General features: G+C 34.3%; 1 protein-coding gene and 1 non-coding gene across 2 annotated transcripts in view; both read left to right on the forward strand.

The window, feature by feature from the left end:
• Nucleotides 1–27154, forward strand: part of TMEM26 (transmembrane protein 26) — a 64746-nt gene that overhangs the window by 18938 nt on the left and 18654 nt on the right. The window contains exons 2-4 of the mRNA XM_051982613.1: nucleotides 2851–2929; nucleotides 14579–14680; nucleotides 17953–18173. Coding sequence (XP_051838573.1) covers nucleotides 2851–2929; nucleotides 14579–14680; nucleotides 17953–18173 — 402 coding nt within the window. The remainder of the gene's footprint in view (nucleotides 1–2850; nucleotides 2930–14578; nucleotides 14681–17952; nucleotides 18174–27154) is intronic.
• LOC127552536 (U6 spliceosomal RNA) lies at nucleotides 21626–21732 on the forward strand. The gene has a single exon (XR_007951411.1). It is a non-coding gene; the product is annotated as a U6 spliceosomal RNA (small nuclear RNA).

Raw genomic sequence — 27154 nt, forward strand, 5'->3', positions numbered from 1 at the left:
GATTTGGTGACATACTTTTGTGGATTGTCCCCCAGAGAAATTATAAAATTGTAGGTCAGCCAACAGCTGGAATCTTCAAACAAAGCCTCTAATATCCCAACTGTCCCTTGCACTCAAAATTCACTTCCTTTTCCATTAGCACAAGGGAAAGAGTTTCTCCTTATGTTTCCCCTGATACTAGAGGTCAAAGAACCCATAATAACAGCTCCTTTTCTTTTTGATGTGTTATATGAAGCCTCGAAACAGGGGACTTTGATGTCCCCCCAAAAGGTCAGCATGTCCCATGGAGGCTTTCAGCAGTCATTACAAATCATAACCTCATACTTTATTTCAAGTTAGTGATTCCAAGAGATTAAATGCTGAAGCTATTACCGTATGATGTTTATTTGTCCAAGGCAAAAGAGAAGGAACATAGTCTTTGGATATTGAAGGAAAATGTCAGTAGGGGGAGTTCTGGATTCCTACATTTTAAAAACTCATGCAAATTTAACTAAAGCTCCCAGAAACCACCTGACAAGAATGGATTCAGAAAGACTCAGTCCCTTTTCAATTTTTGTTAATTAAACTATATGGACACTTTATTTTTACATTGATTTCTAAATATTTCTTCTTCACTTCCACTGATGGAATAAAAACAGTTAAGTAAATCTACCCAGTTAGTAAACCTGATGGTGCAGGTACCATTTTGCTACCAGAGTCACCCTCTTCTCCTACCCCTCCAATGAAAAGAGATTTGTTCGAGATAATAACCTTTCTTTTTCTTTTTCAAACTGAATACAGAGGATATCCTCTGGAGTTATATCTAATTTTTTAATTGTATGAATATTTTCATTTAAAATTTGTTGCCAAGTATATTAAATTCTTAAATACATGAGAGGTAGTGGCTATCACAACAGCCTTGAGGTCAGGAAAAGTTAAGTTCGATCCTGTCTTTGATTCATATTGGCTGTGTGCTCCTGGCAAGTGACTCAACCTCACAGTACAACTCTCTTAAGATCTCATGTTATAGATGTGTTGTTAATTTATGTTAATGGAAGAAGTTTGAAGCTGGAACAGCTCTTACTGAGTAGAATCATAAGCATGTATATTTGTGTGGATATCTTTATATCTATCTATCCATCTACTTATGATCTATTTATATATCATCTATCTAGCTATTTCTGCATATGTGTATATGTGTATATACATATACACATGTAGGTGTACAAACATGCATGTATACCTATATGTACATATATAATATACGCATGTGTTTGTGTATTGTGTATGTATGCAGATTTATGTGTAGATTCATGTATATAATATGTGTTCACATACACATATGTTGTTGTTGTTTAGTCATTTTCAGTCAAGTCCAACTCTCTACAACCACGTTTGGTTTTTCTCTGATTTGCCATTTCCTTCTCCAGTTCATTTTACAGATGAGGTAACTAGGGAAACAGGGTTAGCTGACTTGCTCAGGGTCACGTAGCTAGTAAGTGTCTGACATCAGAGTTGACTCAGGAAAATAAATCTTCCTGATTCTAGACCTAGCTTTCTATTCACGGTACTTTCTAGCTGTCCCATATTTGTATATAGGTGTATATTTATTTGTGTGTGTAGACCTATATATAATCATGTTTTGTTTGCATTTCTCAAACCTGTATAAATAAAATTATAAATAGATAGCAGCTGGTAAAAGATTAGATTCCGTTCCCCCTTTTCCTATATTATTCATTTATAATGTTAAATTTAATCATCACATGCATCATAGTTTTTTGGGTTTTTTTTTTTTTTAAGAATCTGGTAATAAAAATATCCACCAAATATTTAAGTCAAAGTTAAAAATAAAGAAACTTCCTAATATGTTCTTTTGTCATTTCATTTTCTTTGCTTTTAACTCACACTTTTTGGGATATTTTGAGCTCAAAAGTGTGGAAGTGATTTTAAACAAAGATTGTGTCTAATATATAAATACACACACACATATAGACATCTAAGCAGTATTTAATACATATTTCACGTGGTGCCCAGTAAATATACCTAAATATATGAAAACAGCCTCACTGATTCAAGGCCAGCCTAGAAATCACAAGACGGAGAGTCAATTGATTTTCCAGACACATTCTGACTGTTTGATCTCTGATAAGTCATCTTAGGCAACAAAGAAATTGTCTATAGCAATAACATCAAGGTGTGAAGAATGTATGTGTACATGTGAATATGTGCATAATAAGTAATGGAAATAAAAGCAGACAGTGATATCTGCCTTTGTTCTATATCTCTATCTGTACATACATATATAATATATGCACAAATATATACATGTATACACACATATATATGTTTACACATATGTTGTTGTTGTGTGTTATATATCCATATATTTGCATGTGTGTTTTTATATACAGCCATGTGTGTGTGTGTGTATGTGTGTGTGTGTGTGTGTGTGTGTGTGTAGGAACAGTTCTCCTGACATGGTACTATTTAGGCTTGTAGCTTCTCAGGCTAGATAAGGGAACTGACATCAATTACCAAGCATGGTGTTTCAGGGTAGTTGGTTTTTTTCTTTTTTAATCAAGAAAAGATGGTGATAGCTGGGCTTAGGTGGCATAAAACACTTTTGAATCAAAGTCTAAGTCTTGTTCCTCTAGCTCGTTGGCAGTGTCCCATGACACCATATCAAAGTGAACATTTCTTAGCTTGATTAGAAATTCAGTGAGAATGGCAGCTGCGAGTGTCTTTTGCAGTTACATTGTTTCTCTGGAATCCATATGGCAGAAATCACATAACACAATTTCCCCTAGACCAAGGACAGTTCCTATAGGCAGGTTGTTCGCAAAATGACGCTCTTTCTCTTTGCTTCCACAGGTTTTCGCCCGCCATATTTTTCTATCTGACTAGTATCATGCCATCGCTGTGGCTCCTGGAAATGCATCCTGAGACCCAGGTAATTTCTTTAGATAATTAAGATAGTTAAAAGAAATGCAGCCTTTATCAGACAAACCTCTGAGGTCCATCCCAATCAGATTGCCTATAGAAATATATTTGTCTGGGAATCCCTGGTCATAATCATTGATAATAATGCAGTGATAGTTATTTAATAACTCAATGACAGTCAACAAAAGCAAGTTAGCTCATTCAGAATCTCAGCCCAGAAGAGTGTCACGTTCCTTTCCTGTAACATATTTACAATCCTTCCAATTTTTTGTATATTGTAATAAAAGGAGTACTGGCTCTGCAGTCAAAGTTCAAATCCCACCTTTGAAGATGACTGCCTTTGTGACTGGGAGCATGTTTCTTACATCCCTGAGCCCAGTTCATTCAGGTATAAAAGGAAATCATATGAGAAAGGGACACCAAGCTCCCTTTAAACTCTTTATCTAAGAACATATTATTTTTGGGTAACATGGAATTTATTGATATTCTTCCTGGAAGTCACATATAAGAATTAGGATTACTAATCCTAATATAAACAAATGTTCCTAACTCTCACACTAATCACTTTTCATTTTTAGCAGAGCCGTGATTCTTCTGGACTTCCAGATCTGCTGCTCTTTCCAGTGAACAATGGGAAATAGGATTCTTTTTTAATATAATAATAATAATAATAATAATTAAATGCTGTGCCCCAAACTGCATATGATATCACAAATAAGACTGAACAAAGGCTGAACAAAACAGAAGAGTAAGCATCCTTATTCTGTATGACAGACTAAAGGAAGGAATATACATCCACTCATTACAAATAATAATTCAATTAACAGAAATAATCCTAAATGTCTATGATTAAGAATTATGCCAAAAGTAAGAAAGTGAGAAAAAAAGTAATAACTAGCATTTATATTGAATTTTCAAGTTTGCAAAGAATTTTCCATTTATTATTATTTTGTTTTCTTCTAACAACAACCCTGGGAGATAAGTGTTATTTTAGTTATTCCACTTTTGCAGATAATAAAATTGAGTCTGAGAGAGATTAAGACAGAAACACAGAAGATTAACCCAGAAACACATAGCTAATAAGTATCTAAAGTAGAACACGAATTCAGTATTAATGATAATGACCCAGTCCTAAACCATCCTGGCAGATTGGGATTGCATTGTAAGATATAGTTTCTATAGGCTTAATTGTGTTTCTTTGTACCAATGATGAAGGGCCGGTTGGGAGAAGAACATTATTGTTTTTCTCCCAGAATTGACTGGGAATCAATGAAGCATACCAGATTATATAAGAGAGTTAGGTAAAATTTTTAAGTGGTGAGGAATAAATCTACTTTAAAGGTAAAAATATTGTACATCGAAATCCTGATTTATCTTCGCTTTGAAACTAATTCCCATGAATTTTTTAAAAAATATAATGACCGTAGAGAGGGAAGACAGACAGGGTAACATGTTAATTACCTACATCTGGCAATAGAAATCTATCAATACAAAACTGTGGGTTTCCCCATTTCATTTATACTGGGGATAGAATCAAAGGAATGGGGAAAATGTTAGTAGAGATTGAAAAATCCCACCAGGTTGAGGTTCTGTGGAGAAAATAAATAAATAGGGTCTCTATTGCTTTTATTCCTATCCTCAGAGGGAACTCGGTGGGGAAAAAGAATTTTAAAAAAAACAACTAAATAACTAAAAAATCTGTACTTTGAGAAACTTCATGATGAAAGTTGTTTTCTTTTCTGTTTAATTCTGCATGCAATTCCAAGATCTCTAAATGTGTGAATGCGTGCATGGATGTGTATATGTCACATATAGGTTAGCTTCGCAGAGGAATTTTGAAATTCCTCAATCCCACAAAAGCTGTTGTTTCTTTCTTTCTTTTTTTTTTTTTCAGCAGCTTGTAAAATTTGCATTGGCTGCAACACTGCTCTCAAGCGGCCTGCTGCTATTCGTCTCCAGCCCACGCCTCTCCCCTCTTTCTGCTCCCTCCATCCTGAGCATCTGCCTATATTAAACACACACACACACACACACACACACACACACACACACACACACACACACACGAGTTCTCTCACAAATACAAATTCCTGTGAAAATGGAAACCCAAATATGATTTCACTGCACTTCTGGTGGAGTAAATTTTGGCCTCTAACCAAATGATGGATGGGATACAAGTTTTTCAGGCAGGAGAAAAAAGAACAACACATTAAATTAAGTATTTAACCAAAAAAACCCTCCTTCCTTTTTGTTTTTTTTTTTAAGAAAAAACAATTTTCCTAATAAGAAATGTCATTGGCCATGAGACCATCACATTTAATCTGTCCAATTTTCCATAAGGTTGTCTTAACGCCAGGAACATTTATAATGGACATTTCAAGTAAGATCCGATACAATGATTGCTAGGATTTAGTTCAATTGGATTGGAATTTAGTTCCATTCAGTTCAATTCAATGAATATTATTAAGTACCCAAGATATTCTACTGGGCTCTAGAGAAAATAAGAAAATATAAAAATTTCCTCCCTTTAAGAAGTTTACTTTCTAGTGGTGGTTTCAGGGGTGATGGGAAGTGTAATTGTACACATTGACAGGAAAATACAAAATGTCGTCTAGATTTTTCATGGGCAATATTGTAGGGAACTCCTAGTGTTGTGCTGGTAAATGTTTAATGACTAGCTCTCTGTGGGAGGGAAAAAACCTCCAACTATCTGCAGAACACACTTTAAGTCTAATCTGTTTCATTAACATTCTCTCTATAACTTTCTCAAGTCTAGACAAAGCAATAAATTAAGCCCTGATTTATTAACATTTGTCAGTTTCTGAAAAGTAAATCTTCATAGTGAAAATTTAACAATGGGCTTTTGTGAACTGGTATATACTGGCTCCAGCATATATCTGACACTCTGCTGTGAGGAAACTCCAACTACTGGACCAAATTTTCTCAGCAATTTCTAGTCCTAGAGATTTGGAGACAACATGGAGAGATTAATTGATTTGTCCAGATCACAGAGCCAGGGTGTGTCAGAGGCAGAAATGGAACCCTTTCTGATTCTAAGCTCAGATCTCTACATACTACAACCATCAGAGGTTTCTCAAGGTAAATATAAAGAAAAAAAACAAATACTTTTCTGTGGGAATGGACGAAAGTGCTAAACTCTGGGGCAATTAGGGCAATTAGGAAAGGTCCCTAGAAAGTGAAAACTCTTGAGTTTAGCCTTGGAGGGAGCTGGATGGCTTCTGATTAACGTTTTTGTGGAACTGTTCTCACAGGAAGAGAGATGTCGATTTTTCAACATTTTCAACAGATCTGTGATCTCATCAGGATTGATACTAGTTCAGTGGTTCAGATTGTAGCCCTTCCAGCTGTTCTCATCTTGAACTTCTCTTGTCCATATTATCAAATAATGACCACAGACAATCCATACAACATGGAGACCTCCTACTTCATAGGATTAAAAATCAGTCTCCTCACTCCTCAAAAGGCCACTGCAAGATCAGTCATTACAAATGAAGCAAATGAAGCCCAGAGAAGTCATGTATAAGAATTAGAATCACTAATCCTAATATAATCAAATGTTCCTAAATCTCATGTTAATCACTTTTCATTTTTAACAGAGCCATGAGCCTTCTGGACTTCCAGATCTGCTGCTCTTTCCAATGAACAATGGGAAATAGAATTCTTTTTAATGTAATAATAGCTTTCTTATTTTTTTCAAAATACAAAGATAGTTTTCAGCATCCATTCTTACAAAATCTTGTGTTCCAAATTTTTCTTCCTCCTTCCCCTTTTCCCCCCTCCCCTAAGAGATCAAGTAATTCAATAAAGATTACAAAAATAACATTCTATTGCTTAGGACTCAGACTAACTCTTATCCCTGATTTCACTACACTCTCATTGTTTCCCCCAGAATTTTCTGTTCATTTATTTATATTTTCCAGTTTTACTCATAGAGAGAATGTCAGTCCTGCTATGGCTCAGTCCTTTCAGTAACATATTAGTTTATTAATTGTTGAATAAAGAGCACACATTTAGAGTACCAGTGGTTCAATTAATATTAATAGATGGTTTAAGAGCCATTTGAAAAGACTGCAGCTATTATTCCCTTTTCATGGGCTGAAAAACATTTGTGTTGTTGGCTGCTGTGGCCAAAGTGTGATACAATGGTAAGGTTGCTAGATTTGATGGCAGAGGTCTCATTTTCTCACTGGCTGTGCTCTTTGCTTCTTGTGAGACCTTGGACAAGCAAATTAATCTCTTCAAGATTCAATTTTTAAAAATATAATAATAGCTTTTTATTATAAAAATATATGAAAATATAGTTTTCAGCATTCACCCTTGCAAAACTTTGTGTTCTAAATGTTTCTCCCTCCCTTTTCCCCACTCCCCTTCCATAGACAGGAAGCAATCCAATATATGCTAAACATGTACAGTTTTCCTATGCATATTTGCACAGTTATCACGCTGAACAAGAAAAAAAAAGATCAAAAAGGAAAACAAATGAGAAAGAAAACAAAAAGCAAGGAAACAACAACAAAAAGTGAAAACACTATGTTTTGATTCATATCCAGTCCTCTCTCTGGGTGTAGATAGCTCTCTCCATCACAAGTGTATTGAACACCTCATATTTGAAAAGAGCCACATCCATCAGAATTAATCATCTCATAATCTTGTTGTTGTGTACAACATTCTCTTCTTCTACTCAATTCATTTAGCATCAATTCATGTAAATCTCTCCTGGCCTTTCAGAAATCATCCTGCTGATTGCTTTTTTAAAGAACAATAATATTGCATAACATTCATATACTAGAACTTATTCAGCAACTTCCAACGGATGTGTTTTTACTCTGTTTCCAGTTCCTTGCCACTACAAAAGGGGCTGCCACAAATATTTTTGCACATGTGTCCTTTTCCCTTTTTTGATGATCTCTTTGTGATATAGGCCTGATGGAAACACTGCTGGATCAAAGGGTATGCTCACTTTAATAAACCTTTGGGCATAGTTCCAAATTGCTCTCTACAGTGGTTATATCAGTTCACAACTCCACCAACAATGGATCAATATCCTTGTTTTCCCACTCCCCTCCAAAATCTATCATTCTCTTTTCCTGTCATTTTAGCCTATCTGAAAAGTGCATGGTGGTACCTCACAATTGTCTTAATTCTCATTTTTCTAATCAATAATGATTTAGAGCATTTCTTTCATATGACTAGAAATGGTTTTAATTTCTTCATCTAAAAATTGTCTATTCATATATTTTGATCACTTATCAGTTGGAAAATGGTTTATATTCTTACAAATTCTCCATATATTTTAGAAATGAGGACTTTATCAGAACACTTGGATATAAAATTTTTCCTAGTTTTGTGCTTCTCTTTTAATCTTCTCTGCATTGGTTTTGTTTGAAAAATTTTTTCTTAATTTAATGTAATCAAAATTATCCATTTTGCATTTCATATTGTACACTAGTTTTTCTTTGGTCACCAATTTCTTCCTTCTCCACAAATCCCACAGTTAGACTATCCTTTGCTTTTCAAACTTGTTTATAGTATCACTATGTATAAACTTTGAATCTATTTCAACCTTATCTTGATATAGGGTGTTAAGTGTTGGTCAGTGTGTAATTTCTGCTGTACACGTTTCCGTTTTTCCTGGCAATTTTTATAAATGGTGAATTTTTATTACAGAAGTTGGATTCTTTGACTTTAACACTAGATGAATGTAGTCATTGATTATTGTGTCTTGTGAACCTAACCTATTCCACTAATCAATTATTCTATTTCTTAGCCAGTACCAAATGGATTTAATGACTGTTGCTTTATAAGGTAGCTATAATATAATATATTACGTATTATATATGATATATATGTATAATATCATTATATTAATATATTATAACATATGTTAATATACAATATATTAATACAATGATATATAAATATTATATGTTATATATCATAATATAATAATATTGTATATAAATATAACAATATAACATAATACAGCTAAGCCAACTTCATTTGCATTTTTTTCATTACTCCCATTGAACTTTTGTTCTTCTCTTTGTTATTTTTTCTAGTTTTGTAAAGTAGTTTCTTGGCAGTTTCTTGGTATGGCATTGAATAAGTAGATTAATTTAGGTAGAACTGTCATTTTTATTTTATTAACTCAGCCTATCCATGAGTACTTGGAATGTTCCATTTATTTAGATTTGACTTTATTTGTGTGGAAAGTGTTATGTAGTTGTGTTCATATAGTTCTTGACTTTGTCTTGGCAGGTAGACTCCTAAACATTTTATACTATCTACAGTTATGAAATTTTTCTTTGTATCTCTTCTTGCTGGACCTTGTTGGTAACATATAGAAATGCTGATGATTTCTGTGGATTTATTTTGTACCCTGAAGCTTTGTTAAAGTTGTGAATTTTTTCTAGTAGTTTTTTAAGTTGATTTCCTAAGTATATTATCATATCATCTGCAAAGAGTGATAATTACTATTCTGATTCCCTTATTTTTTTTCTCATTGCTAAAGCCAACATTTCTAATACAATATTAAATAATAATGGTAATAGTGGGCAAACTTGTTTCACCCCAGATGTTATTGAGAATGTTTCTAGTTTATCCCGATTACATATGATGCTTCCTGATGGTTTTAGATAGACGGTATTCATCATTTTAAGGAAAACCCCATTTAACATTATATTCTCTAGTGTTTTCAATATGAATGGGAACTGAATTTTGCCAAATGGCTTTTCTGAATCTATTGAGATAATCATATGATTTCTGTTAGTTACTGACATAATCAATTATGCTAATAGCTTTCCTAATATTAAACCAATCCTGCATTTTTGGTATAAATTCTACTTGGTCATGGTGTATTATCCTGGTGATAAGTGGCTGTAATCTCTTTACTAATATTTCATTTAAGACTTTTGCATCAATATTCATTAGGGAAATTGGACTATAATTTTCTTTTCTGTTTTGACCCTATCTAGTTTGGTACCAGCACCACATCTGTGTCATGAAAGAAATTTGGTAGGACTCCTTCTTTCCCCATTTTTCCAAATAGTTTGCATGCTATTAGAATTAATTGTTATTGAAATGTTTGGTAGAATTCATTTGTAAATTCATCTGGCTCTGGAAATTTTTTCTTAAGGAGCTAATTAATAGCTTGTACAATTTCTTTTTCCAAAATGGGACTATTTAAGTAACATTTCATCCTCTGTTAATTTAGGCAATTTATATTTTTGTAATTATTCATTCTTTTCACTTAATTATCAGATTTATCAGTATACAATTGAGGAATATTTTTCATAATTATTGCTCTAATTGCCTCTTCATTGGTGGAAAATTCTCTCTTTTCATTTTTGATACTGGAAATCTGATTTTCTTCTTTTCCTTTTTTTTTAAAATCAAATTAAAAATTTATCTATTTTGTTGGATTTTTAAAATAAAAACCAACTCAGTTTTGTTTGTTAGTTCCAATAATTTTGTTATTTTCAATTTTATTAATCTCCACTTTTATTTTCAGAATTTCAAATTCGGTATTTAATTGGGAGGGGGTTAATTTGTTCTTTTTCTAATGTTTCTTCATGCCCAATTCATTGATCTTCTCTTTCTCTATTTTATTTAAGTAAATATCTAAAGATATAAAATTGCCACTAAGAACTGCTTTAGCTGTATCCCATAAATTTTGGTATGTTGTCTCACTATTGTCATTCTCTTGGATAAGATTATCACTTGTTTTTATGATTTATTGCTTTACCCACTCCTTCTTTAGGATTAGATTACTTAGTTTCCAATTAATTTTTGATCTATTTGTTCCTGATCCTTTATTACATGTAATTCTTTTACTGCAACATGATCTGGAAAGGATGCATTTATTAATTTCTGCCTTTCTGAATTTTATTTTCAAGTATTTATGCCCTATTACATGGCCAATTTTTGTGTAAGTTCCACATTCTGCCAAGAAAAAAATATATTCCTTTCTGTCCCCATTTAATTTTCTCCAGAGGTCTATCATACCTAACTTTTCTAAAATTCTATTTACCTCCTTATTCTCTTTCTTGTTTATTTTGTGGTTCAATTTATCTAGTTCTGATAGGGCGAGGTTGAGATTCCCCACTTACATATTTTTGCTGTCTTTTTCTTCTTGAAGTTCTCTTAACTTCTCCTGTAGGAATTTGGATGCTACACCACTTGGTGCTTATATGTTTAGTATTAGTATTACTTCATCATTTATGGTATCTTTTAGCAAGATGTAGTTTCCTTCCTTATCTCTTTTAATTAGACCTACTTTTGCTTTTGCTTGATCTGAGATCAGGATCACGACCCCTGCTGTTTCTTACTTCAACTGAAGCATAATAGATTCTGCTCCAGCCTTTTACCTTTATGCTCTATGTATCACTGCTTTAAATGTGTTTCTTTTAAAAATCATATTGTAGGGTTATGACTTTTAATTCATGCTGCTATCTACTTCCATTTTATGGGAGAGTTCATCCTATTTACATTCACCATTAAAATTGCTACGTATTCCCGGCCATCTTATTTTTCCCAAGTTTATACTTTTTTCTTTCCTTTCCCCCTTTCCCTCCTCCCCCATATTTTGCTTCTGACCACCACCTCCCTCATTTGGGCATCTCCCTCCTCCTTTATTTACAGCCTCATTTACAGCCCCTCCTCCTTTATTATCCATTTTCCCTGTACTTTTGTTCTCCCTTCTCTTAGTCTCCCCCCTTTCTTTCCCTGTTGTCCTCTTACTTCCCTATAGGTTGAGAAAAGTTTCTGGATCAAATTAATATTTTTGATAGTCTCTTTTGAGCAAAATCTTATGAGACTAAGTTTCTCACAATGCTCACTTCCCTTCTTTCCTTGAGCTGTAATAGGTCTTTTTTGCCTTTTTATTGATGAAATTTAACTCATTTTACCACCACTTTCCTCTTCTTCCAATACAATTCCTTTTCCACCCCAGTTTCTTTTTTTATTTCATTACAGTAAAGTCAAATTATACTACACCCTCTAAGTAGAATCCTAACAAAGATACAGTTCTTGAGAGTAAGACATATCTTCTTATATAGTGATGTAAAATTTTTAAACTTCAAAAAACATAGTTGTTTTCCTTCTCTTTTTATGCTTCTCTTGAGTTGTGTATTTGAAGATCAAATTTTCTGTTCAGCTCTTGTCTTTTCATCAAAAATAAATAAAAATTCCCTATTTCATTGAATGCTCATGTTTCCCCCTGAAAGATAATCCTTAATTTTTCTGGGTACTTGATTCTTGACTGCAGTCCAAGTTCCTTTGCCTTCCAGAATATCATATTCCAGTACTTTTGATCCTTTAAAGTGGAGCTGCTAGGTCCTGCAGAATCCTGATTATGGGTTCTTGATATTTGAATTCTTTCTTTCTGGCTGCTTGCAGTATTTTTTTCTTGAGCTGACAATTCTAGAATTTAGTTATGTTATTTCTTAGAGTTTTCATTTGGGGTCTTTTTTAGGAGGTGATCCTTGGATTCTTTCAATGGCTATATTACCCTCTGGTTCTAGGACACCAGCACGGTTTCTCTTAATGATTTCTTGAAAGATGTCGCCTAAGATCTTTTTTTTCATCATGGTTTCCAGGTAGTCCAATCATTCTTGGATTGTCTCTGCTGGATCTATTTTCAAGGTCAGTTATTTTTTCCAAAGAGATATTTTACATTTTCTTCTATTTTTTTTATTTTTTTTGGTTTTGTTTGACAGATTCTTGATGTCTTGCTGAATCATTTGCTTCCATTTGTTGAATTCTAATTTTTAATGAGTTATTTTCTTCTGTTAGCTTTTTTATATCCTTTTGCATTTGGTCTATTAAATTTTCATATTAGTTGTTTTGTTCATTGGATTTTTTTTTCCATTTCATAAATTCTGTTTTTCAAAGAGTTGTTTTCTTTTTCTAACTCACCAAAACTATTTTAAGGGCTGATTTTTTTTTCAGACAATTTTTGTGTTTCCTTTTCCAGAGCTCTCATTTCCTTTCCCTATTTTTCTTCTAACTCTCCTTTAGGATCCTTTTTGAATTCTTCCAAGAGAGCCTTATGGGATGGAGACCAACTTATTTCACCCTTTGAGGCTTTATCTGGAGACATTTTGCCTTTAGTGTCCTCAGAGTTTGAGGTCTGTTCTTTCCTGTCTCCATAAGGGCCATCTATGGGCAGAGATCTTTTTTTTTCTTTTTTCCTTATTTTTTACAAGTTGAGGTCTGCTATTAGAGGAAAGGGAGATTGTTCCAAGCTTCCCCTACAAGTGGCAGTTGCTTTATGCTATCCTGGGGTCAGTGCTACTGGCTTTCTTCTTAGTATTGGATAATCATGACCAACTCCTATTTATTATCCTGGAGTTCAGGAGCTTACTATTTGCCTTCTATAATTGTATTGGATGTCTCACAGCTAGTCTGATGACATACAAGCTTCTGAACCAAGACAGAGTAGCAAATGCTGCTGTATTTTGGCTAAGACCCTCCCACTAGATACCCCTGCATGCTGAGGCTCTGCTCTGAGTTTCCCTGTTTCCCTGTGCTGTAGCAGCCTTCCCCCCATCCCACAATTGAGACAGACATTTCCTGAAGTTCCTCCAAAATATCTTTTGCTGGAAATTTGTTACACTCCAAATATTTGTGGGTTCTGTCACTCTAAAACCTGTTCAGATCCTTGATCTGATATTGATCTGAGAGAAGCAAGGAACAGCTCAGACAGATACCTGTCTACTCCCTGCCATATTGTCTCCATCCTTTACCTCAGTTTTTTTTTTTTTTTTAAATCTTACAAAACAAAAGTATTGGAATAGGTGGCTTCTGAAGTCATTTCCATTTCTAAGTCTATAACTTTCAATGGTGAAACCCACTAATGGTGAATTCTTCCCTGTGTACCTCAGCTAGGCCTTAAAGGACACATACATATGTCTAGGAGTGTGTGTGTGTGTGTGTGTGTGTGTGTGTGTGTATTTATATTTATATATTTCATTAGTTTGGGGAATTCTCTGATGAGAAAGCTTTCTTAAACAGTACATATCAACATTTTCTCTGCTATTTAAATTCTCATAGGTTTTGCCAGAGCACTGAGAATTTGTGACTTGCCCAAAATTACAAACCCTCCATGTAGTTTTTATGTAAATTTTTTCTTGTCTTCTTGCCTCTTTCCAGTGACCAAATAAAGCCTTTTTATCATTCTAAACTTGCAATATTTCTTTCTCTGGTGTACTTATGCGCACAAATGAAATCTTACACTTTTGTTGTTGTTGTTGTTATTTTATTTTTTAATTTTTGGATTCAGTGGCCCAAGGTAAGATATTTACCATGACAGAGTGATCAACAGGAACTTCATGGAGAAGCTATCAGATTCAAACATCTTATACAAAATCTGACAAACAAATAAGCTGGGAAACCATTACAATAATTTAGAGGAAGGGTGTCAAGGACATGAACTAAAGTGGTGAGGAATTACATGAGAGAGATATTGGAGTTATGATTGCTTAATATTTGAATTAATATATATATATATAACATGTTTGTAATTATGATATTGTATCTATCTATGTATATTACATGTACACCCATATATGTGTATATACATATATACATATTATGCATATAATATATATAAATGTGTGCATGTATGTATGCATTTCAGTATTGCAGTAACCAAGAAGTGAATACCAGTAGCAAGGAGGACTTCACTCAAACTCATATAATGAACAACTACAACACGGGTACTGAGGACCTCCTCGAGACGGTAAGGGGTTTTTCTCTTTTCTTTATTAAAAGATCTAGTCATCATTATATATATTTATATACGTTATCTTTATATATAAATATTAAAATAGATTTATGATTGAACTAAATAATCAAAAAGTATCTATTAAGCCCCTCTTTTGTGCTAGACATTGTATTAGCTTATGGAGATACAAATAGATAAAATGAAGAAATAATTCCTGTTCTTTGTAAAGCTTACATTTTATTGAGGGAAGCAACAAGGACATAGAGAAACATGTGCAATATAAAGATAAAGTTAATAAGTTAATATACAAAGCAGTTTAATGCAAGAGAATCTGAGAGTGAACACTAGCCCTTGGATAAATGAGAAAGGGTATCATGTAGAAGATAGGGCCCAAACCACTTTTTTTTTTTTTTTTTTTTTTGCTGAGGCAATTGGGGTTAAGTGACTTGCCCAGGGTCACAACTAGGAAGTGTTAAGTGTTTGAGACCAGATTTGAACTCAGGTCCTGACTTCAGTGGTGGTGCTCTACCCACTGCGCCACCTAGCTGCCCCCTAAACCACTTCTTAAAGGAAGAGAGAGATTCTATCAGACTGAGGTAAGGAATGGATGCTTTCCAGGCACAGAGGTGAGAAGAAAATGGGAGAGGAAGCTTGCCAGGTCCCACAGAACAGGAGGGGAAGGTGGTATAAGACATTTAAAGCAGAACAGCTGATACTAGAGGCAAGAGGGAGCCACCAGAGTTGGGGGAGTATGGGAATCAACTGGTGAGGTTATACATAAAAATGTTCCTTGGCAGCAATGTAGAATATGGGATGTCAGCAGTGTGGAATGATGGAGTGGGAAGATCTCTTCCCTTGGGAAGAGGTTCTTTTGAGAGAAATTGCAAGATTACTCAATTGATTGACCACATAGGTGGATGTTGTCTCCGATGAGGTGCCCATCCATACTTGCTCCTCCCAGGTGACCCTTGCCAATGTTCTCTCATAACTTCATCATTGGAGTTCAACCACCATGCTGAATGGGGAGAATCTGTGTGCAAGGTATGGTGCTAGCTACTGGGAAAGATAGAAAGCTTAGATGAGACACAGCCTTTTTCCTTGCAGTGACCAGGGGACCACAAGTGTTTCTACTCCTCTCACAAGCTCATTAATTCTGAGATTTTTTCATCTGGCCATAATCTTGTTATCCCATCTTTCCTCATGCTTTACAATCCTAAACTCTCTTCTTTACTTTGACCCTGACCTCCAGATATCTCACCCTTCTGTTCTTTCCCATACCATCACCACTGCACCAGTTAAGTCTTAAATCTGAATGTCCCATAGGTCTCTTAGACCTGACATGTCGAAAACAGAACAAATTATCTTTCTTCTCAAGCTGCTCCTGCCAACTCTCCTGTTCTGCCAAGGGCACCGAGGCCCTCAACCTCAGGTTATCTTGGACTCATCCTGTATATAGACTCTCTTGTCATCTTCCTGTTTCAACCTTCCACAGTTTTCACATATACCCCATCCTCTGATCCCACACAGCTGCTCCCTGGGACTGGTTCCTCACTACACAGCTGGATTATCCCAAGAGCTCTCTCTGAGTGGTTTCACTGCCTCAGGTCTCAGCCCACTCCCATCCATTCTTCACTCAACTGCTAAAGTGATTTTTTTAAAAGCCCAGTCTGATTGTTGCTCCCTTACTCAATAATCCCTTTGGAGTAGCTAATGCAGCCAAGTGATGCAGTGGATAGAGTGTTGGACCTGGAGTTACAAAGACTTATCTTTCTGAGATCAAATCTGGTGTGACCATGAGCATGTCCCTTGCCTCAGTTTCCTCATCTATAAAATGACCTGGAGAAGGAAATGGCAAAATCCAGTATCTTTGCCAAGAAAATCTTAAATTCGGTCAGTCAGACATGCCTCAAAATAACTAAACTGCAAATGCAAGTGTTATACTAATCGTACAAATGAGGAAACCAAGTCTCAGAAGGCTGAAGAAACTTGAAGAATTTCATCCTGTACCTGGAATGTTGAGTAACAAATATAAGTGGATACAACACAAATTACAGGATTATAGAACTAGAATCAAAGCTTGGCCCTGCTAATGATGACCATAACAACTAATATTTATGTAACTTTTATTATTTGTCAAATACTTTTTAATAATTATCTCACTTGATCCTCATAATAACCCTGGGAGCTAAGGGCTAATATTGTCCCCATTTCACAAATGGAAGGACTGAGACAATCAAAGATTAAATGATTTGTCCAGGGTCACGCAGCTAGTGTCTTAGACCAGATTTGTGCTCAGGTCTCCCTGACTTTTGGTCTGGTGCTAGCCACTCCCTTTACCATCTATGTGACTGGGCAAAATTATTTTACTCTCCTGAGTCTGTTTTTTTTTCCCTTTTAAAAGGTGAGCATTTAACCAGAACAGAGTACTTAAACTTTTTTTTAGATATGTATTTTAAAAATTATATTTTGATAGAATTTGCTTCCTTTATAATCCCATTTTCTGTATTTAAAACATGACTGAAATCTCCATAGGTTAGTCTAGGACACACAAAATATAGAAGTCCAGGATTAGAAAATCTCAAAGGACTCTTCCAGCTGTGGCTTTTATTGTACAACCCACAGCATCTTTGAGGGTCTGTTTGTCCTCTGCCACTGTTGGAGTCAGAGAAGAGGGAGACCAGATCTTTGTGAATTGTGCAGTGCAGAAAATTTTCCCAGGTTGATGCCTTTTAAACTTAGAAAAAAATAACATTCAATTTTCCACAGCAACTCTCACTTGGAATTTGGACTTTGGGGGATGTTATTAATATATTTTATCTAATGTCATGTTATGATGTTATATATAATATAATATTATATATGTAATATGTTCTGGGGGACAATGGGAAATATAGAATGAGTTTTAAGCAGAGATTTGGATATATGATTATGTAATTGGCTGAACAATCACCATGATGTACAGAGCCAACTAGCAAATGAGGGATTTCAGTGACTTGTTGGTCACAAGTTAGGAGAAGAAACCTTTTGTTTTCTTCTTAATTATGTTTTTACTTGTTATCCATTAGTGTCTTCTGAAGTGAGAAACAGAATGCGTTTGTACTTTTAAATGATCACTTTTCATTAAGTAGATTGAAATTAAACAACATACCCCTAAAAAGTACAATTGTCATTCAGTTTTCAATGAAATACTGATGGAAGGCATTGGCAGAGAGCACCTTGGGTGGATGACATCTGTCTGCTGGAATTGTTTGCGACCCTCCTGTTTATATGGTCTTTCTATTAAATAGGCCAAACATTTTGTCAATAATTTATCAACTGTGTGTGAGGAAGTCTGGACGCTGGGACTCCACCAGACCTTCTTGTTATTGCTGATAATTGGAAGATGGCTTCTACCTATTGGTGGTGAAATCACACGAGACCAGCTATCCCAACTTCTCCTCATATTTGTGGGCACTGCGGCTGACATACTTGAATTTACTAGTGAGACCCTGGAAGAACGTAATGTGAGGTAAGGAAGTGGCATTCGTGTGAAGACTTAATGTACGTTGGGAAAGGGGAATCTTATTTTATATCAGGCATAGATATCGTTTTTTCCCATATCAAATGTTATGATCCATATTGCTGTTCCTCATACACAACATTCTATCTGCTCCCTCCATATCTTTGCTCATTCTATCCTGAATGAGTGCCTAGAATCCACTCACTCCTCATAGTCACTTCTTAAAATCTCTAATTTTCATCAAAGCTCAGTTCAAGAGTCACTTTCTGCTAAAGCCATTGGTAATCAGTGTTCACACCCATGCATGGACATTAGAGTGTGGGTATATATATATATATATATAATATATATATATACATATATCTATCCATGTATATTTATTATATATATATATTCACATTATACTTACGTGTGTGCATATCTCCTCTTATAAACTAAAAGCTTATTGAGAGTTGGGTTTATTTTTTTTAGTTATATCCTCTACACCTGAAATACTTTCAAGCACATGATATACTCTCATTGACTGACTTACTGAAAATAGTGACAACTGAGAAAAAAACAAAATTAAATGTTAGAAATAAAATAGTCACATTAGTGAACATTCATATATACATAAAGATGTTATTTAATACTATATAACATTCATACATATATCTAGATGAAAAGAAACCTAGGTTAATGAATAAAAAACATCTTTAAAGTCAAGAAAAGCCCGTTGGAGTCCCTTTTCTCACTCATTATGGCTGCCTGACCTTGAGCAAATCATTAAGACTCAGTATTCTAGACAACTCATTAAGACCTAAGATGCAAAGAAGGTGCTGACCTGAATGAGTAGAGAGACTTTGCTCACTTGAGAGTTCCTTATACTAATGAATTCATAGGTACAGTCCCTATATGATTTTGCATAATATATACACATGTGCAATTTTTTCTATATGTTGTATACATATAGGTAAATATTTACATATATATGTTATATAAAATAATTATAAATGCATGTGTATGGAGAGAGAGAATAACTGTGGGATGTGTGTGTGAGAGAGACAGAGATAGAGAAAGAAGGAGATGAGAGAGAGAAAGAGAGAGAGAGAGAGAGAGAGAGATTAATTCAGACCAGCTTGTAATGATGTCTCTATTCTCAAGCTGGGTAGCTGTCTATTTTAGGTCAGAGTCCTGAGGTGGGGAGAAAGATGGAAAGAAGCATTTCTTTATAGTCATGCACTAAACATTCCCCATTGTGCAGGGAGAATGGGGAAGATAAACTTTGGATTTAATCATTTCTTTAGTGTTTTAGTAATAACAGTTAGTAATAGTAAATTTTGTTTTTAGTCATTTTTGCTCCAGGTGCTCAAAGACTTTTTGGTAGAGAAGCTTATAAATTAAAATGTATTGAGTTGGCAGAATGGTAGATTTCTTTCTTTTTGTCACTAGCAAATAAACTTAGAACCCATGATCACATCTGTTTATGCAACTATTTTCTTACCATTGGGATTTAAGTCTCAGTCCTTGAATTTTTTCTCTTTGAGCTTGGGTTATTTTCCACAATGCTATAAAAATAAATTAGAATGAGGCTGATTTCTAAATGCGTGCTTATTGTATGTTCTGCTTTTGAAAAAAAACAAACAAACATAAAATGACCTTTATACCTTAATTTACTGAATAAACAATAGCATCTCAATTATAATAAAAAGTCACTTAAACTCACATGTATGGAAAACATTTGTTTTCATTTATATGTATTTTTCTACAGCTCATTAAATTGATTTTTTAAAAAAGAAACAAAAATCCTGAATGAAAGTCATATTTTGGCCTTGAAGTGTTAATTTTAGCATTGTTGCTATAGGCCCAAGCATGTCCCCCCAGCTCTCATAGATTGCCCAAAAGATCAGAATGGGAAAGTGATGGAAATTGAATGGACCTGAATCATCTTCCAGTGAGATGTAAGAAAGAGAATTGGATTTAAAGTTAGACAACTTGAATCCAAACCCTAGTCTTGCTATTTACTAGTCTTGCTTATCTTTAAAAAAGTCACTTTAGGGGCCAGCTGAATGGTATAGTGGATGGAGCACTGGCCTTGAAGTCAAGAAGAAACTGAGTTCAAATCCAGATTCAGACACTTAGCACTCACTAGCTGTATGACTCTGGGCAAGTCACTTAATCCCAAATGCCTTACCAGAACAAATGAAATAAAAAAGAAAAACATGTTTCTTCTCTAGGCCTCACTTTATAAAGTAAGAAGATTGGCCTAGATCTGGAATCTCTCCTCTCAGATCCATGTACTTAATTAAAAAAATTTTTTTGATAAGAGTATTCTACCATAGCTTGTTTTCTTTATAACACTCCGTGTTTTATGTTATTTATTTAAATATAGTTGACCAGAATCCAAAGACTTCACTAAGTAGTCCAAGGGGTCATGATAAAAAAAAAAAAAAACAGTAAAAACTCCTGGCCCAAAATATCTCTAATGTCCCTTTTCACTCTACCTCCCAGGAGTCAATCCAGCTCTCCTCTATGCCCAGAGAGGTCAAGCAGTTTGCTTAAGATCACACAGATCGTTAATGGCAGAAGTGTCTAATAGATCTTCCCAGTCCAAATTCAGTGTGCTTTCTTCTAAACTATGAAAATGGGGTTATTTAATCATTTAATTCATGTTGAATTAATCAGTTGTGCAAATGAGAAACCCATTGGAATGGCAGCCAAGAGAAGTGATTTTCAGTCCTAACTTTGACATTAACTAGGTATGAGATCCTAGGTAATTTACTCACATTGGGCTTCAGTTTCCTCATCAATAGAGGTTAACTTAGATATTACAATTCTGCAGTCCGTTAATCAAGAAAAAAAGCTTAAAAAACCTTACTCTGTGCCAGGCACTGTGATTAGCATTGAAGACATAAATATTTCCCCAAAAAATTAAAATAAAAAAAACCTGATTCCTTCCCACAAGAAGCTAACACTTAAATGGGATTATAGTGGAAGTAGAAATGGCAGAAACAGAACTGGGCTAGATGAAATTTACACAGACTAGGTCTATGCTAGGGGATGAGACCATCTAGATCTTCTCAAGGTGTGAATGGAGGAGTGAGGTGAGAAAGAAAGAAGAGAGAGACAGAGACAGAGACAGAGACAGAGAGACCCAAAGATCCAGAAAGGGAATGAAAGAAAGAGCAGGCAGGGGAAAATCTCAGACCTTCTTAAAAATAGAGGCTACCAAGAGAACATTGATAGTTACTCATATGCCTTATTTGACATTTGTATGAATTATTTTAATGAGAATAATCCCCACACAGATCAAGAACAACCTGTCTGAGTGTTTTAGAAGTGAACAAGGAAACTTTCAAAATTGAGAATTCATAGTTGGCCCCATCTTTATCATCACACAATTGATTACAAGATTCTACTGTGTTTATTTTTGGTTGACATTTGAATCTGTAGAGCAAACTCTATCTTAAAAGTTCTTCTCTGCGCTTGCTTCGGCAGCACATATACTAAAATTGGAACGATAGAGAGTAGATTAGCATGGCCCCTGCACAAGGATGACACGCAAATTCAGGAAGCGTTCCATATTTTTTTTGAAAATTGTCCATGCATAAGTGTTGAAAATAAAATTAAAAAAAAGTTTTGATTAAAAAAAAAAGTTCTCCAGCAAAGCCTATCCTTTTCTCCCAATCTCATTCATATATTAAAGCAATGAAATATTTCTGGAAAGGTATCACAACAGATATAACTTGTTGACAAATCTCTAGTCACTAATATCTGGTAATAGGAAGGCATTTGTTTTGTGAGGGAGGTTCCCAGTATCATGGAGCAGTTCCATCAACAGTCCCAGCTGAAGAGTTTTGTTTGTTTTACAAATCAGAGTTTTTTTAAGCTGGAGTCCATGAATTTTGTTCAATATTTTAATAATTGTGTGATGGTATATTTAGTTTCTTTTGTGGTCTTATGAATTTTATTCTATGTATTTAGAAAAACATTTTGACAAAGCTTCAACACACTGCTTCGTGGGTCCATGACAGAAAAAATCAATAATCCCTGCTATGATTGGCAAAGTCATGCAGATTCTATATTTACAAGCGGCACTGTGCTGATTCTGTAAAACCCTGAAACTAATAAACGAGAGTTATAATCAGTTATAATCACTCAGACTTGTTGGGTCATCCACATGGGATAAAATTAAGTGGATGAAGGATGTCTATTGTCTAAATAATGCTGTATTGTCAAATAGACAGTTCATAGAGGTCATCAATCAGTTTGGAGATACTCTGTGAATGGACAATGTGTTGAATTTAGAATTGTCCAGGAAGAGGAGAGTAGACTGCATTGCATTTGGTAGAGTTTGAACTTCCATTAATGACTCAAGTATCAATGTAGACAAAGACCCATCTACTAAATTCATGAATTTAACTGTGAAGTCATGGAATATGTCAGTCTCTGAAGGAATGAAATCAAGAATCACCCAAAGAACAATGGAGAAGTTCATAGTAGGCATGGCCAGGCTCTGAGAAGGTATTACAAAAAAAGAATTACCTAGTATAGCTGGGTAACAGATAAATTAAAGAAATGTATCATTAAAAAACAAAAAGAAAGTGGGTTGGTCATGGCAGGACAGAGTGAAAGCTAATGTATAGACCATATGATGATAACAATAATAATAGCAATATATGGACATACATATATAACAATTTTTTGAATCATTTTACAAATAATATCTCATTTGATCCATTGTTAACTTTCAATATCAAGAGCAAATAAGAAAGATCCTTAACTTGTAGACCCCCTATGATTGTCTTATTGAGGAGCATGGGCAAGTGTCATACCAGTTGGGTAAGAATAGATAGGCTGTGGTTTCTGTCATTAGATAATGCCCATATCAATGAAATAACAGATTTATTGGTATTTTTACATAGACCAAATAATCTTTTTGTTTCTATAACAAATAAATGCAACAGTGATATAGATAAAGAAGATAAGAACGGAGGTAATAGGACAGACAAATTAATAGCACGGGATGAAAGCTTCTAGGAACATGGGTTTAGAACTGATATAGACATTAGATATCATCAAGTGAAACCCCTTCTTTTTAGGAACTAGACTTGAAAATCAGGAAGATTTCTATTTCAGATATTCACTAGCTGGGTGTCTCTGGGAAAGTCACTTAATTACCACAGACTCCCTATTTGCAGTCTATAAAATAGGACTCAATGGCCTCTAAAATTTCTTCCAGTTCTAAATCAATGCTACTGTGAAACTAAGGCCCAGCAAGATGAAGTACTTGGATCACCCAGGTAATATAGGAAAGAACCCAGAATCTGAAGTTGAGTTTCCTAAATCCAAATCAGGTCTTCATTCCACTGTAGTTCATGTGTCTCCAAAACAAATTACTAAATGCCAATGATAAAATTTGGCCATGAAAACATAATCAACCTCAGCTAGAGCAGAACTATGCATATGGCAGAGATGGGGTGAACACATGTGGGACGAGAAGGCAATTACTCATGTCATTGAATATAGTGGTGGAAGGCACAAGGGACTACTCTGAAAAGGCTTCATAATATAAGAATAAAAGTAATTCTCACCTGGATTCCATGTGGTAAAGGAAGAAAAGTTCTGTACTTTGAACTTTTGTACTTCTATTCAAATACTAATTCTTCTACTGTAGGATTTGGAGCAATTCATTTCACTTCTCTGAAGGTCAGTTTTCTAATAGATAAATGAATGTGTGGGATTGTACGATTTCTCAGGTCCTTTCTGGCTCTAAATCTATGCATTAGTGTCTTTGAATCCTTCTAGGTCATTTAGTCCAAACATTTCTACCACAATGGGTATTATATGGCACATTTTGTGTGTTTTCTAAAGCCTACAACTTAAAATATTAAGGAAGTCTCTCTAATTCCATTTATCATCTATGCATTTATATGTACAAGATTATATATAATGCATTACACAATTAATAAATATATAGTTATATACTGTAATTATATAATTATATATCCATACATAGCATATATTTATATAATATATAATAACTTCCATCCTTTTTCATAACTCTGGGTGTTTTCTGTGTCCATTGTGCCTTCATTCTAGTTGTCCTAAAATTTTATCTTTCAATCTTGAAGAAATTCCCCTCCAATAATTTTTGATTTTTTGACTTGCAAAACTAGTTTGTGCTGGCCACATTATCTATCATAATTCTTTGTTTCCTGTAGTCATCACAGGTGTCTTCTTGGAGACTTAGTGGGGTCTAGTAGCACACACACAAACAGTTGATTCACTGATTCCAACATCAGTAATTAGTCATTTCTTCTGAGACAAAATGTATTCCATTTCCCCACTGAATATGTTCTTTGGACATGACATTGAACTTCTCCATGCCCCAGTCTACTATCTAAAAGTAGAACTTACCAGGGACTTTTCAATCTGAGAGAGAATTTTCACACAAGAACTTTCTCACACCTATGAAATCACAAACCTGAGTGGGATAAAACTTTGTCATGTTTATTGAATTTTTACTGAAATCTAGAATAGTTTTTTTTTTAATTCAATAATATTTCATTTTCTAGTTACATGTAAAGATAGTTTTCAACATTCATTTTTCTAAGATTTTAACTTCTAAATTGTTTTTGTCTCCCCTTCTCTTACCTCCCCCTTCCCCAAGACAGCAAGTAATTTGACAGAAGCAATCATTTTAAGCATATTTTCATATTAGTCATGTTATGAAAGAAAAATCAGAACAAAATAGAAAAACCACAAGAAAGAAAAAGTTTTAAAAGGTGAAAATAGTATACTTTAATCCACATTCAGTCTCCATAATTCTCTTTTTGGATCTGGATGTCATTTTCCATCCCAAGTCTACTGGAATTGTCATGAATCACTGTGTTGCTGAGAAGAGCCAAATCTATCATTGTGGATCATCATATAATCTTATTACTGTGTATAATGTTCTTCTAATTTTGCTCACTAGAAGAATGTTCTTGTAGTGAAGTCATTCAGTTGTGGCTGACTCTTTGTGACTCCAAGGACCATAGCACACTAGACCCTTCTGTCCTCCATTGTCTCTCAAAGTCTGTCCAAGCTCATGTCCATCGTTTCTATCATAGTATCTATCGATCTCATCCTCTGTCATCATCTTTTCCTTTTGCCTTCAACTTTTCTCAATATCAAGGTTTTACTGAGTCCCTTCTTACTATCTGGCCAAATTATTTAAGCTTCAGCTTCAGTATTTGACCTTCCAGTGAATAGCCTGAATTATTTTTTTAAATTATTGACTGATTTGAGCTCCTTGCTGCACCTCTTAGCTTTCCCTATTATCCATCTCTCACAGTCAATCAAAAAGCAATCAAGGTAAAAAGGTAGGAGGTCTCAATATCTGTGATAGTTTTGTTACCTTAATCTTAAACCTTATTTTTCATTATAATTTTATTTGCCTTTATCCCTCTTCTTGTCAGGTGTCATGGAAGGGAACCTCATTGAGTTGTGAGATGGGGGCTGGGAAGGAGATAGGCAAGTTGAATGGGAGAGAACTTGAAATAATAGTTAACCTAGGAAAAAATATTTCAGACCCAAGGTTGAGCATAAATGGGTAGGCAGAGGCAAAAATATATATATATTTTAAAGTGCCAGGGGCAATGTTCAAAATATCTTACTGTTAACAGGTCTCCAGGCAGAGAAGTGACTATTCATTAATTAATGTCCCTGATGTAGAACTTATACGAATGTTTATTCACTTCAGGGAAATAGCAAATGGATGGATGTCTAAAGAAATGCTTTACTTATTTGTTAAAAGAATTCTGCTTTTCTTTTCATTTTTTAATTTGAGGAGGAGAAGAGAGAGGTAAGTTAGTAATGTCAAAAAAAGGTCATTTATCCTTTTTTTTAATGCTTAGAAGAAAACAAAAATTTTTCAGAGGAAAAAACAGAGAAGATGGACATCTTTGAAAGTTACTTGGTTACTTTGTTATATAAATAATAAAACACTTGAAAATGTTATAATAAAATAATTAATAAAACCATATTACAATATAAATATGATTATGATATATGACCTTGATAAAGAGGTTGAAAATCTGTTGAAAATTATCTATACATATGTTTTGAAAATAAAAAGCTTTAATTAAAAAAAAAGAAAAGAAGTTGAAAGTCATAACATCCCCAACATTCAGTTTCCTCATTTGTAAATTGAGGAAAAGGATAAAATTTAATCTGCAGAGCTATTTGTGAGGCTAAAATGAGATGTAGATCTGAAAAATAAATAGGTACTCATATAAAACAAGTCCATTCTTTGGGTATAATTTTCTTCTGCAAAAGCTTTGGTGATATTTGATCAATGGATGAAACTGGGGGAAGGGAAAGAGGATCTTCATATTCAGGCATCTGTTATCTATGAACAGTCATTTTTAAATCAATTTTTCTTCCATTTTATCCAATATAAATTTATAATATAATTATATTTATTATAAATATTTATATAAATATAAATAAATAAATATAAATTTAATGGAGTTATTAGCAACCAACCTGTATTGGGTCATTTCCTTCCAAAGTTCCCTCAGAATGATGGGATACTGATTATTGCTTTTTTGAGTAGCTGCCCATCTAGTTTTGATTATTTATTTGTATCCTTTTTATGTTCTTTGGTTTAGAGACCTTTAATTAATTAATTTAATTAATTGTTATTAATTTGCAATTCTTTAAAGAACTAACCTTTTGTGGTTGAATTTGGCTAAGAGGGAAATCATTCTTGCTAAATTCAGAGAGAAGCAGTTAGGTAGCTCAGTGGGATCCGATATCAAATTTGACTTATATTTATTAGCTGTGTGACCCTGGGAAAGTCACTTAACCCTGTTTGCCTCAGTTTCTTCATCTGTAAAATGAGCTGGAAAAGAAAATATTCAATGACTCTAGTATCTTTGCCAAGAAAACCCCAAAGGAAATCATGAAGGGTCAGATACGACTGAAAGGAAGGACCAACAACAAGTTTCAGAGAGGGCTCATCT

This window comes from Antechinus flavipes, chromosome 2 (assembly GCF_016432865.1).
Source record: "Antechinus flavipes isolate AdamAnt ecotype Samford, QLD, Australia chromosome 2, AdamAnt_v2, whole genome shotgun sequence".
Taxonomy (NCBI): Eukaryota; Metazoa; Chordata; class Mammalia; order Dasyuromorphia; family Dasyuridae; genus Antechinus; species Antechinus flavipes.